Genomic DNA, 14,643 nt, shown 5'->3' with positions numbered 1-14,643 from the left:
GGCCTAATATAGCATTTGCCGTTTTTGCAGCCCCATCACGCTGTTGGCTCATATTCAGCTTGTGATCAACAACAATTCCAAAATCCTTCTCACATGTCGTATTGCTGAGCCAAGTTTCCCCCATCTTATAACTGTGCATTTGGTTTCATTTTCCTAAGTGTAGAACTTTGCATTTATCCCCGTTGAATTTCATTCTGTTGCTTTCAGCCCAATGCTCCAGCCTATCAAGGTCCCTTTGAATTTTGTTTCTGTCTTCCACGGTATTAGCTATGCTCTCCAATTTTGTATCATCTGCAAATTTGAAAAGCATGCTCTGTACCTCCTCATCCAAGTCATTAATAAAAATGTTGAAGATCACTGGGCCCAGGACAGAGCCCTGTGGTACTCCACTTGTTACTTTTGCCCAGTTTGAGAAGGAATCATTGATAAGCACTCTTTGAGTAAGATTCTGGAGCCAACTGTGGATCCACCTGATAGTTGTTCCATCCAGCCCACACTTAGCTAGCTTAGGATTTGTAGGGGTGCAGCTGTCCCTGAGAGTTCCACAGGGAAGGGGGCCACAAGCATGAGAGCCCTGCCCTACACCTTCATTGTTTTAACTTCTGTAAATGAGTTACTCATTACAGGATGGCCCAGACTTGAATAGTGATTTATTTTAAACAATGCAGTCATGATGGTTTACTGGCCAAGTTGCCACAGGGACGCAGATCAAATCCCATGTAAAGCACAGCAACTAATTAATGACTTTAACTAAGGCCAAAAAAGGCCAAACTTGTGCCAAGGAAAGCTGAAACAGAACATATCTGCACACATGTTCTTTTGCTCTGAACAATGTATTCTGCAATGTACACACTAATTTGCATAATGTATTCTGTGATGTAATCATGGAATGGGGGAGGAGCAGTGAGGTGGGCAGGCCTTTCCTCAGTTACTTAGTTATTTTTAAAGACATTTCCTACATACTTTCAAGCCTATATTTGCAGCCATGAGATCTAGAAACTTGTTTTTAAAGAAAGCGGAGATCTTCAGGAAGCAGGAGTTCTGTGACTATAGAACACAACATTTTGCTTGAGGGAGGGAGGGAGGGAGGGAGGGAGGGAGGGAGGGAGAGAGAGAGAGAGAGAGAGAGAGGGAGGGAGGGAGAGAGAGAGAGAGAGAGAGAGAATTATTAACTTTATTTATCTAAAAGATGTCTATACTGCTTTTCAGGGAGATCACCTCACACGGCAGTGAACAATCAAAACACATAATACCATAATGCAACAATAAAAACCCCATTACATTTAAACAATAAAACTGACTAAAACTGTGTATGTGTACATTGGAAGGGATCTAGGATGTCAGATATTTTGGATTAAATATGTATTTTTTAATGAAAAAGGGACTATTTGAGAATGAAGAATGGGAACTGATGCCTTCATTTAGGATGAGAGACACTCAATGCTCAAATTATGAAGGGAGGCAGAGGGGGCCCACTTACGTTTGAGACAACCTTTTTAGAATTTTGGAAGATTCAAGACAGACAAAAGGAAATACTTCTTTAAATGATGGAATTTGCTCTCACAAGAGGCAGCGATGGCCACCAACTTGAAAGGCTTTAAAAAGAGGATTAGACAGATTCATGGAGGAGAAGGCTACTAACCCTGATGGCTATCTTCTCCCTCCGCTGCCGGAGGCAGGATGCTACTCTTAAAACCAGTTGTTGGAAAATGTAGGGGGCGAGGTGCTTAGGTCTTGCTTGCGGGCTTCTCATAATGGGCATCTGGTTGTCCACTGTGAGAAGAACAGGATGCTGGAGTACGTGGGCCCTGGCCTGACCCAGCGACTGGGCTCTTCTTATGTCCAAAGCCAAACCACATCCTCCAAATCAACGCCCAGAACAGGGGGAAAGTCTGCCAGCCCTGGACCTGGTGTACTTGTTTTCCCTCCCATTGAGTCCAGTAGGAGGGATTCTGGAAAGAAATTGGAGGAGGAGGAGGAGGAGGCAAGGACAGCACCAGCCGCCACTGCCATCCTGGAGCACCAACATCCCATCCCACCACCTTCTCTGCTGCTGGCAGAAGCATGGCAGGGTTTTGGATCGGACAGCTCCTCTGCTTTGGATCCTTCCTCTCCTATAGGTTTACTCGGCCCATCACATTTATTACTTCCACAGAGCTCGACACCACTCCCACTGCATTTTATCCTCACAACGTGGTTGGGTTAGGCTGAGAGACAGTGACTGGCCCAGGGTCATCCAGGGAGCTTCCTGGCTCAGTGGGGATTTGAACTTGAGTCTCCCCAGCCCAATACTCTCACCCAGCCTTCCCTAACCTGGTGCCCTCCAGCAGTGCTGGCTGGGGATGATGAGAGCTGTAGTCCAAAACAGCTAGAGGCACGAGGTTGGGAAAGGCTGCTCTAACCACCACACTGCACTGGCTCACTTTGGTGAAACACTCCCCAGGTTTTAAAGAACTACTTTCCACCAGATTATTTATAGATCCATTCTCTACCCCTCGGTAATCCTTGAGAAATTCAACCCTGTAGTCTATCAGCCAGCCAGCTGTCAGCCACTGGAGGGCCAGGTTTACACAGCCTGACTGGAGAACCTTTGGACTTTGGACCGTTGTCGCATGAGACATCTGTACCAAGAGAAAATCTGCTGACGAGGCGTCTGCTCCATTCTTAATTTGCTGCCAAATGAGATACTGTGCAATGCAGGTCAGTGAACCCAAGCATGACCATTTCACTGTAGTCCACCAACCAAGGCTCACAAAGGTTTCATGGGCTCTTGCTGAGATGAGATGGAAGTGAGAGGGGCCTGAGGACAGCACACCTTTTACTGCCTCCTCCCTCCATTTCTCTCTCTCTCATACACATGCACTATGGGGTTGTAATAAGAGCTGCTTGACTGTGGTAATATTGACCACAGATTAATTAGCAATTAAATTATGGCACAGAAGCCATCTAGCTTTACCATAGCTTGAAGGCGGCTTTCAACCTATTATTTTCCGGCTACAGGAGAGGGAGAAAGATGGGACTTCAAGGCCTCTCCATTGACTCTGCCAAAAGAACAGTTCCAGCAGGCTCCTCCCTGAACTGTCACCTACAGCAGCCATTCCATCAGGTTACAGGAGAAGGAGAGAGAGAAAGAATTACAGGGCCTCTCCATCAACTCTGCAACATTTGACTCGCCGGTTCTTTGAAAGCTTTCCAATCCAGTAGGCCAGGAACTCCACAACTAGGGCTCCTTCTGGGAGGAAGGGTGGGATTGAATAAAATAAATAAATAAAATCAATAGGGACTAGTGCCCAAGTCCACTTGTTTTCCTTCTTCCTCCTAATCCCTTTTCCTCTTGTGTTGTGTCTTTTTGATTGTAAACCTGAGGGCAAGGATTGTTTCCTCATTGACATTTGAAAGCCTTTTTCAGCTTTCTAAAAGAGATAAAAATGCTTTAAATGTATTTATTTATTTATTTTATTTGTATACTGCCCTATAGCCGAAGCTCTCTGGGCGGTTTACAACAATTAAAAACATTAAAAACAAATATACAAATTTAAAAACACATGCTAAAATGTCTGGGAGAAGAGGAAAGTCTTGACCTGGTGCCGAAAAGATAACAGTGTTGGCGCTAGGTGCACCTCATCAGGGAGATCATTCCATAATTTGGGAACCACCACTGAGAAGGCCCTCTCCTTGTTGCCAGACTCCCAGCTTCCCTTGGAGTAGGTACCAGGAGGAGGGCCTTTGAGGTTGAGCGGAGTGTATGGGTGGGTTTGTGTCTGGAGAGGCATTCCATCAGGTACTGTGATCCTAAGCCGTGTAAGGCTTTATAGGTTAAAATCAGCACCTTGAATCGAGCTCAGAAACATACAGGCAGCCAATGCAAGTGGGGCAGAATCGGCTTTATATGTTCGAACCGTCTGGTCCCTGTTACCAATCTGGCCGCTGCATTTTGCACAATCTGCAGCTTCCGAACCATCTTCAAAGGCAGCCCCACATAGAGCACATTGCAGTAATCTAACTTGGAGGTTACCAGAGCATGGACAACTGAAGCCAGGTTATCCCTGTCCAGATAGGGGCATAGCTGGGCCACCAGCCAAAGTTGGTAGAAGGCACTCCGTGCCACCGAGGCTACCTGAGCCTCAAGTGACAGAGATGGTTCTATGAGAACCCCCAAGCTACGAACCTGCTCCTTCAGGGGGAGTGCGACCCCATCCAGGACAGGTTGGACATCCACCATCCAGTCAGAAGAACTACCCACTAGCAGCATCTCAGTCTTGTCTGGATTGAGCCTCAGTTTATTAGCCCTCATCCAGTCCATTGTTGCAGCCAGGCACTGGTTCAGCACATTGACAGCCTCACCTGTCAATGAAAAGGAGAAATAGAGCTGCGTGTCATCAGCATACTGATGGCAGCATACTCTAAAGCTCCAGATGACTGCACCCAACAGTTTCATGTAGATATTGAACAGCATGGAGGACAGAACTGACCCCTGAGGAACCCCATACTGGAGAGTCCAGGGTGCCGAGCAATGTTCCCCAAGCACCACCTTCTGGAGGCGACCTGCCAAGTAGGAGCGGAACCACTGCAATGCAGTACCTCCCAACTCAGCCAGTCTTCCCAGAAGGATACCATGGTCGATGGTATCGAAAGCCGCTGAGACATCAAGGAGAATCAACAGAGTCACACTCTCCTGACAAAGGTCATCATACAGGGCAACCAAGGCTGTTTCTGTGCCAAAACCAGGCCTGAAACCCGACTGAAATGGATCCAGATAATTGGTCTCATCCAAGAGTGTCTGGAGCTGGCCCGCAACCACTCGTTCAAGGACCTTGCCCAGGAATGGAACAGTTGCTACCGGCCTATAGTTATTAAGATTTTCTGGGTCCAGGGAGGGTCTCTTCAGGAGTGGTCTCACTACTGCCTCTTTAAGGCAGCCAGGGACCACCCCCTCTCGCAGAGAGGCATTAATCACCTCCCTGGCCCAGCCGGCTGTTCCATCCCTGCTAGCTTTTATTAGCCAAGAAGCGCAAGGATCCAGTACAGAAGTGGTTGCACCAACCTGTCCAAGCACCTTGTCAACATCCTCAAGCTGTACCTACTGGAACTCATCCAAAAAATCGCGACAAGGCTGTGCTTTGGATACCCCGCTTGATTCACCTGCTATAACACTGGAGTCTAAGTCCTGGCGGATGCTAAAGATTTTATCCTGGAAGTGCCTATAAATAGCTTATAAATAGGGTCTGAAGGGAGGTGAACGCCAGAGAAGAAGAGGTTGCCTTGTCCCAAAGATTTGGGACTTGCCCCAATTACAGTAGCAGAGTGAGAGATGTAACAGATCTGATTCATGGAGCCCAACTCATCAGGATGGGTAGGGACCAAATACGGCCCTCCAACTTCTCAAATCGGCCCTCAGGACTCTACCCAGGCCATGCCCCCTCCCTAAGCCACGGCACTCACCAGTCTTAGTCCATGCTCTGCCCCCTCCCACCATTCCATGCTCTTGAACGCTGTTGCCCGGCTGGAATATGACCTCAAACTGTGTTAATATTTCTTGCTAATTTGGATGGAGAGACTGTGTGTGTGCATGTAAACCTCTGACTTTCAAGTGGCTGGAGTGTAGCCTATTGTACAAGGGAAAAGTCACATCTATTGCCCTGTGTGCTTTGTCCCTCTGGTCTTGCTCACTGGCGGCATGTGGCCCCCAGAAGATTGCCCTCAAGAGAATGTGGCCCTTGGGCTGAAAAAAGTTCATCTCCCCACAGCTCTAGGAAGACTGAAGATGTCCCTTGGAAACAGCTTTTGTGCTTCTGAATGGACCCCACTCATGCCCAGGGACTTAGAAGACATCTAGCAAATACACATTCCCCCAAAAGATGATGATGGTGATAACAGTCATACTGCTGCTGCTGCAATTGATGACGGTGATGCAAAGTGGTGTGGCCACCTCAAGTGGCTCATCTGGCCTGCGGTGGCACAGTGTGCCACAGATCTGACCCCAAGGGGCACAGTTCCACTGGGAAGTTCTTCTCCTGCACAGGTCCAGGAGGAAAGGTCAGGACTTGTTGAAGATGCACTGGGACCATGTGGCACAAAACACAGCAAAGAAAAAAAACTTAAAAGTAGGGTTAGGGAGCCCCCCCTTGGTTTTCATCAGGTCTGCAGCATGCCAGGGAAGGGAGGTTTAACTCTTCCCTCCCCAGCCATGCTCCAGATGAAAACCAAACCCTATAACCTGTTAGCCATTTAAACAACAACACCTCCCTTTGGCAGTAATGAGACCTTTCCCCCCAAGGCTCATGTCAGCACATGGAGGGGGGACAGCAATTTTAATCTGTGGCTGGGGAGGGAAAGGTTAAGTCTCCCCTCCCTGCCCAGTGTGGCCTGTCAAAAAGCCGCCCCTTCCCCATCCCTTCTATTAATTAAAGACAAAATGCCATGGATCCACGTGATGCACCATGCACAAGTTTGGCCATGACACTCTTGACAGTCTGGTTCTCTGGAGGCCCAGCTGCCGATAAAATAATAATCAAAAAATCTGGTTGGATGGAAAAAACAGCAATGACATCTGAGCATATTTGGAAGCACTTTGTATTGTCTCATATTTTATGGAAACAAACAGCATCAATCAGTGCAACAGCCATCTCCGCCCAACAAGTGTCCAAATGCCATGTCAGTTCAGTGGGGACTTGTGGCATGCAAAGTTATAAATAAATGGAGAGAGGGAGCCGACGGGTGCCAAGTTGGCTTCGCTTGCACCTTTCCCCACCAGGCATTTCCTTTGCTAGACAAAAGAGCTTTTAATTGGAATGTGTGTGGGTGTGTGGGGAGGGGGTCCCAATGCTATCTTACAGGGCGATATGGTTTAATACAATAGTAGACTGCAATGCAATAATAACGGAATTAAAATGTTAATTAAAATGGTATATGGCTGGGGGAAGGGCAGAATGCGCTCCACCCCATCTTCCACTATGCATTTTACTATGAATTTAGTTGAAGAATTATTATCCTGCTCTTTAGCAAAAAACCCCCAAAGGATCCCAGAGTGACTTAAAGATGACACACATACACACAACCCCTACTCCTACCCCCAGGCTCATAACAACAAGAACAACAACAATAAAAAATAAAAATATGAAAGGAAAATGGATGGGGGAGATGGAAATAAGCAAACTCAGTTACAAGTTCTTGGTTATACTTTATTCTAATGATCAGCTGGGGTGGATTAATGTCTGTTCAGTGCCAGAGTTCTCCATGAAGCATGGTAGGGAAGAAGCCCTTCCTTCCTTCTCCTGGCTCAGTAGTGAAAGTGATGGAAAGACCTCTGCTTCTGATGTAGCTTGGGGTAGCAAACATGGTGCCTTCCAGCTGTTGCTGGACTCCAGCTCCCATCAGCCCCTGCCATAATGACCAATGGCCAGGGAAGATGGGAATAGGAGCCCAGCAACATCTGCAGGGCACCATACGGGCTAACCCTGAGCTATAGAGGAAGGCTGTAAACCAGGAAGAGCAATTTAAGATCTCATCTTTGCCACTAATTGAAACTAGACATGGCTGGAGACTAAAGCAGCAGCCTCACATCTCAACCTCCACGCACTGCCAGAGTGCAGGAATTCAGAACCTGTGATACGACATCTCTCTCCATATGGACCTACCTAGCCATCATCAGAGGTACTTCTCCATGTGCCCCCTCTGTGGGAGGGGCAGGGGATGGCAACATGAGAACGGGCCTTCTCTGTGGTGGCTCTCCGCTTTCAGAATGTCGTCCCTAAGGAAGTGGGTCGTCATGGCCTGCTTTTAGGAGGCAGGCTAAAACATTTCTGTTTACTCACGTCTTTGACTGTTTTGGAAGATAGCGAGTTATATTTTTTGGCCTGTTTTAGTTCTTATCTTTTAGTGGATGGGTATGGTTTGTCCTTTTACAAATATTCTTGGATAAGCATATTTAGGTATTGTGTGACCACTCCTTAAGAAACCTTCCCTGGATCTGGAAGATCTAAATAATTACTGGCCAGTCACTAATATTCTATTCTTGGGCAAGGTTCTGGAGTGCATGGTTTCAGGCTCCAGGCTCTCTCAGATGAAACTGATATTCTAGATCTATTTCAATCAGGGTTCAGACCTGGTTTTGGTACAGAAACAGCCTTGGTTGCCCTGTATGATGACCTATGTTGGGAGAGAGATAGGGGGAGTGTGCCCCTATTAATCCTCCTTGATCTCTCAGCGGCTTTTGATACCATTGACCGTGGCATTCTCCTGGAGTGGTTGTATGAGTTGGGGGTGGATGGGACAGCTTTGCAGTGCTTCTGGCCCTACTTGGTCGCTCTCAGAGGGTGATGCTTGGGGGGTATCGTTTGGCTCCATGGAGCATTCAACATAGGGTTCTGCAGAGTTCAATTTTATCTCCCATGCTATTTAACATCTACATGAAACTGCTGAGTGGGGTAATCCAGAGATTTGGAATAAGTTGTCAGCAATATGCTGACAACACACAACCCTATCTCTCCTTTACATCGCCAGGTGTGGAGTAGATGTGCTAGACCAATGTCTTGCCTTTGTAATGGACTGGATGAGAGCCAATAAACTGAAGCTGAATCCAGACAATACTGAGACACTGTTAGTGGGTGGTTCCCTAGACCAGATGGAAGGATTGTGGTCTGCTCTTGATGGGGTTACACTCCCTCTGAAGGAGCAGGTAGCTAGCTTGGAAGTACTTCTGGATCCATTAGTGTCGCTTGAGGTCAAGTGGCCTCGGTGGCGAGGAGCGCCTTCTATCAGCTTCGGCTGGGGCACAGCTACTACCCTATCTGGACAGGGACAGCCTGACATCTGTTGTCTGCACTCTGGTAACCTCTAAGTTTGATTACTGCAATGCGTTATACTTGGGGCTGCCTTTGAAGACAGTTTGGAAACTGCAGCTGGGGCAGAATTCAGCAGCCAGACTGCTCACCAGGACAAGTTAGTTTGAGCATATAACACCAATTCTGGTGCAACTGCACTGGCTACCAATTAGTTTCCGGGCGCAATTCAAAGTGCTGTTTTTGACCTATAAAGCCTCGTACAGCTCAGGACCCCAATACCTCAAGGACCGCCTCTCCCTATATGTACCAACCTGGCCCTTGCGCTCAGCATCATAGGTACTTCTTTCTGTGCCCTCTCTAAAGGAGGTGCAACACAAGAATGAGCCTTCTCAGTGGCAGCCCCGTTTATGGAACACTCTCCCTAGGGAGGTATGCCTGAAGCCATCATTATCCATCTTTAGGCGCTAGGCAAAAACATTTATCTTCTCCCGGGCATTTGCTCCTCAACTTTGTAAGGCTTCTGCTTTGTAGCCTTCCTAAGAAGGGTTGCTCCACTGCCTTATACACTGGTTTTTTATATATATAGTTTTAATTTTTATTACTTGTAAGTCACTTTGCGTGCACATATCTATATGGAAAAGTGACTAACAAATTTAATAAATAAATACATGTTATGATTGCTTTATATGAGGTTTCAATGCCTTCTATGTTGTATGTCACTTCGGGACACTCTTTTTTGTGTGAAAAGCAACAAATAAATATAATGCAATAAAATAAATAAATTGGGCTTGGAATCCCAGGACCTCTCTTACTTGGTGGGAAGAAAGTCAGAGCGTAATGACCACAGTCCTTCACACACATTTGGCCCACCACGTGCTATGCAGGGCTGCTGATTTTTATGGGCACAAGTGCAAGTGCAAGTGTTGCCCTTGGTGGCCGGTGGCTAGTAGCCTCAAGCAGGCCACTCTCTCCCAGTCTCATTTTATTTATTTTATTTATTTATTTAATTTAATTTATATACCGCCCTAAGCCCGAAGGCTCATTCCCACCTATCCCCACCCCAATCTACCATGCTGGGGGAAAGCTCTCTTACAACAATATGGAAAGAACGGCTGAGTAAAAACAATGATTTTCAAAATGGGTTCCTCAGTGGAGGACTGCCTTCTCTGAAATTAATCATCTGACAATGCAGCAGCCACAGGGGAGTGTTGGCTGGTCTCTAGGCACACACTCAGTTCATGAAGGGGAGCCTTACCCAGCCTGGTGCACTCCCATAAGCCCTAGCCAACTGGAGACTGATGGGAGTTGTAGTCCAAAATGTTGGGGAAGATTGTGGGAGGGTTACAGGGAGGCCCTAGCAGGCCCGGCCTGTGACCTAGAATAACGGGAGAAAAGTCCTGCTGAGTCAGGCCTAAGGCCCACTGAGTCGAACATCCTGTCCTCACAGTGACCAACCTGATGTCCCTATGGGAAAGCCCACAAGCAGGACCTGAGTGCAATGATGCTCCCCCCACCTGTGATTCCCACCAACTGGTACTCAAAGGCAAACTGCCTCTGTCAGTGGAGGGAGAAATACATAACTACATCCTCTGCTACAGGCAAGGGCTCCTCAGTCTGATGCAGAAACTCCTCCTTTAGAACACTGTGTAACTGCCCAGTCATTACTGGTCTCAGAAGAGCTAAACAAACCTTCTAGAATCTTTAAGCAGTGGGGGGAAGAGGTGAGCAGGAAAACCTCTTGCATAACAGAAGGAAGGTAGGCAGAGGTGGTTGCCAGAAGCCCTGGTGAGCTTGCAAAGGAAGGAAGGAACAAAGGGGCAGTCTGCGCCCTCCTTTAAGGGCCAATCTGAAATGTGGCCAGCCCATTCCGGTCTGTGCGGGCTAAATATTACCCCCTGGAAGCGAAGGCTGCACAAAACACAGAGTGGCCTCTGGCAGGCTGACCACTGTGCAGGCTCCCTCCTTTCTGTTGACATATGCTGATCTTTTTACCTGGCTTGACTGCCTTCAGCACAGCTCGGGATGACTTCAGCACAGCTTTGTAGATGGCCCTCTGGTCAGGAGTGAACTTTCCATTCGCCGGAAATGTACAGGTGATGTCCGAGCCGTAGCAATAGTATTCGCCTCCCATGTCAAATAAGCTGCAGAGAAGAGCGAAGATCAGCACTCGGGAGATAAGTGGCAGCAGGAGAGGGCAAAAACCCAACCCAACAACAATCCCTATTTGTGCCTGGATTTGAGGTACAACATCAACCCAAAGTGAATCTCCTGAGAAACAGGTGATCTGCACCTTCAGCAAAATTGAATTTTACTCATGTTTCAGTCTAACCTATGACCCAGAATTGTGAGATTAAAATGGGGGCAGGAACCAGGTACAGCACATGGAGGTCCCTGGAGGAACTGTGGCAAAGACACTGAACAAAGAAAAGGAAGCCAGTATATTACAGCCATAGAAAGCAAAGCCAGGTTGACATGACACTGCAAGAGACCAAGGCAACTGCTTTCGGCTGGCCAAAAGGAAACCTTGGCTGCCCTTTCCCATTCAATCTAACACAGCGATTCCCAACGTGGGCGGTAGCACCCCCCTGGGGGGCGTTACAGCCTTTCAGGGGGGGCATTGGCGTGACTACAAACTTTAGGGGGGCGTTTGGGTTCATTAGGGGGGCGCTGACATTTGGCGGTCTGATGCGAAAGTTGAAGCATTTAAGTTCAATTTTATTTAATACACAAATCATTAATTTTTAAACTGTTTTGTCCCCAGTTAGAATGTATTTAATAGTCTCAATTCATGGAAATAACACTATAAATAGTGTGTGCTCTTTTGTAAAGAAATTCTGAATAGCGGCCAGTGTCATATCAAGGAATGGGGATATTAGCCACGCCCCAGCACTAGGTAATGTTCCGATGCTGTCTTGAGGGATGTTGGAACCAATCACAAGGGAGTGTTTGATAAGCTGGGTGTATTGGTGGAGGGCGCATTCTTCCAATGGATGAGTGCCGTGTGCAAAGGGATGACGCAGACAGTTATTCACTGGTTTTCTTCAGGAATGGGACACACTAGCTACCCGTTGTTTCTGTGATGCTTAAATGAACTTGTTTAACGAAACAATGCCGGTAAACAGAATGAGTTTGTTGTTAAGTAACACAGTGTATTCTATTGGTTCATACTGTGTGGACTTAATTAGTTTTTGCTTATGTTTGCAATAAAAAGGCATGATAAAAATGATCGTAATAATCATTGAAAATACATTTTATGCATTTTAAGGGAAGAATAGGAAGCATTGGCATATACTTAATCTGAGGGGGGCATTGGGCACAAAAAGATTTTGCAAAGGGGCGTTGGGTCGAAAAAGGTTGGGTAATGCTGATCTAACAGGACCTTCCAAAGATTAAAGTGCACCCCATTTTTACAACTATCTTAGATATCAAATGAAGTCAAGCCTGACAGGTGTATAACCATGCAGACATCTATATGGTGCACATATGTGTACACAGACCACACCACACTAACGACACATACCCTTGGGAAGGGCCGTAGCGTAGTGGCAGAGCAACTGCTTTGCATGCAGAAGTTCTCCGGTTCAGTCCCTGGCAGCATCTCCAGGCTAGACTAGGCTGGGAAGGATCCTCTTTCTAAAAACCTGCAGAGTTCCTGACAGTCAGTGCAGACAATGCTGAGCTAAATGAACCAATGGTCCAACTCAGTGTGAGGCAGTTTCCCATGCTCCCAGCTGCAGGCCCTGCAACAAACCCGGATGCCAACTCTGTCCCTACATCCGCTATTACAGGCCCCAACATCATCACAAGTTCATTGACCTGCTCAGCCCCCAAGGTGAGATATGTCATTGCTGACTGACGACATCCAACAAATACACCAGTCTAAATGGTCACAATTCAGGCATCAAGCTGCTAGTTTCAGTGGACTCTACTGACAGCTCTGAGTTATTAAATCAGAATTAAGTGAAACCAGGGATTCCTTCCCGCTATTCTTCAGGTATAAAATTAGTTCAAAAGACAATAATGATTACTGTTTTGAACAGTGACTTGTTCTCTTATCTTCTCTGCTTGTCTTTGCCAACCTGGTGCCCTCCAGATGTTTTTGGGCAACAACTCTGTTGGAAATTATAGCCCAAAACATCTGGAGGGCACCAGGTTGGAAAAAGCTGTTCTATACATTTGGGTCTTGCATACAAACAACAGAGGTCCAACTCTACCTTGCATTTGCCGCCACCCCTTCTGCAGTTTTTCCCCTTTGTACTTATGTCTTGTAGACGTGTGTGTGTGGATAAGAGTGCTCTGGCCCATGAAGGCATCTGTAACTATTAATATGTTCATCATCAGAGTGCCTCAAGACACTTCGCTCCTTCTGCTACAACCACTCAGCATAGCTGCCCTGCTGAAATTGTGTAGCATCATGTAAAATGAAAATTCAATACTGAAACACAGCTTGACCTGAAAACTTCATCTCAAAAAGGAGAGCTGCGAGGGAAGAGATATTATATCATTTTTATAAAACAATTCCCAGAGACTTCCAGTTACTGTGTTGGGAGTGCCAGCCAAGCCAATTCTGCTCTGTGGATCACTTGGGCCTGACTTATTTATTTATTTATAAAAAATTATTTCTATACTGCTTTTTATTTTTTTTAAAAGTGGTTCTCAATTGCCTGCATAAGCCTGGTGGCACAGAAAACTTTTGAGCAGGCGTTTAAACACCAAGCGCCTGGCTGGAACATGTTGCTTCCAGTGTACTGATCAAATAGTGATTAAAAGAAGTAGGGCAAAAGCCAGCCTTTTGAGGATTGACTTTTACTGTAAATAATGTCATGCCCTGAACATGCATGGAAAAGGTCAGCACCTCCCACTTTTCCCAATGAGTGAGAAAGCTGGTATCAGACAGCACACGAGCAATTAATTACATTTTTAAAAACAATGCACAAGTCTTCCTTGGCCTTTTATGCTGTTGAACAGCTTTGCCAGCTTCGAAAAGATCCACACAGTACATGCACTTTGAGAGCAAGTCTTTTCACAGACATCCAGTGCAGTGTGTGTGAAGCAGATGCAAAGGGACGCAGCAGCACAAGCCATGGAGGCTTTCTGCCAGTTGAGAAAGTTGCACCTGCTTTTTACAGTTGCACCCGCTTTTTATATAACCACCTTGGTACAAGCAAATTTTCCTACAGTCAACCTCCAAGTGGCTTTGCTGAGGTGTAGATAGTGCCTTGATGGCACAAAGTCAGCCAGTACACACGATGGGAGGACTCTGTCTGTTGCATCTCTGGATGAGTCACTGTTCTGGCCACATTTCCGTTCAGTCACCTTCCACTGAGGGCAGACCACTCTGTAATGCTCCTACTGATGGGGTGCAGAAAGGCATCCTACTCGCAGAGAAGGTTGCCTTGATGCCTGCTCCTTCCAATCTGAAGGCACTCCCACAGATGGTTCCTTCTGAGATAAGGTGAGCCTGACTCCAACATACTTCAAAAAGAAAAGCCTTTTGGGGTATAAAAGTGAAGAGTGGCTTCAAATCCCACAAGTCTTCATCATCGAAGTTCCTACCAGCTTCTGGGTTTGGTGGGGGATATATGGATTTGAGCTCCAGTACGGATGTGTGTATGTGTGTGAGTGTCTTTACATACACGCTAAATCCAAATAAGAGGCCCCATGGACAAAGGAAATTAAAGTGGGAACACAGTTCCACTGTAACATGTAGCTTGGCCCTCAGGAAACTGTATGGCCTGTAAATTAAATTAAAATGCTTATTGGCTCTTCTTAAAGGCTCGAAATAAGCATCCTCCCCTCCCACATTCCATATACAAAACACTGGGCATATATCCTTCCCTGGATGGCCATTTTTGCAGTG

General features: G+C 46.5%; 1 protein-coding gene across 5 annotated transcripts in view; it reads right to left on the bottom strand.

The window, feature by feature from the left end:
* The window catches only part of PEPD (peptidase D), a 258,003-nt gene that overhangs the window by 34,529 nt on the left and 208,831 nt on the right, over positions 1-14,643 (bottom strand). For all 5 annotated transcript variants that reach the window (XM_061593983.1, XM_061593985.1, XM_061593981.1 and 2 more), the window contains one exon: positions 10,776-10,924. In XM_061593983.1, the coding sequence (XP_061449967.1) occupies positions 10,776-10,924 (149 nt within the window). The remainder of the gene's footprint in view (positions 1-10,775; positions 10,925-14,643) is intronic.

Source organism: Rhineura floridana, chromosome 13, assembly GCF_030035675.1.
Source record: "Rhineura floridana isolate rRhiFlo1 chromosome 13, rRhiFlo1.hap2, whole genome shotgun sequence".
NCBI lineage: Eukaryota > Metazoa > Chordata > Lepidosauria > Squamata > Rhineuridae > Rhineura > Rhineura floridana.
Note: the sequence above shows the minus strand (reverse complement) of the source record. Positions and strands in the feature narration are given on the sequence as shown.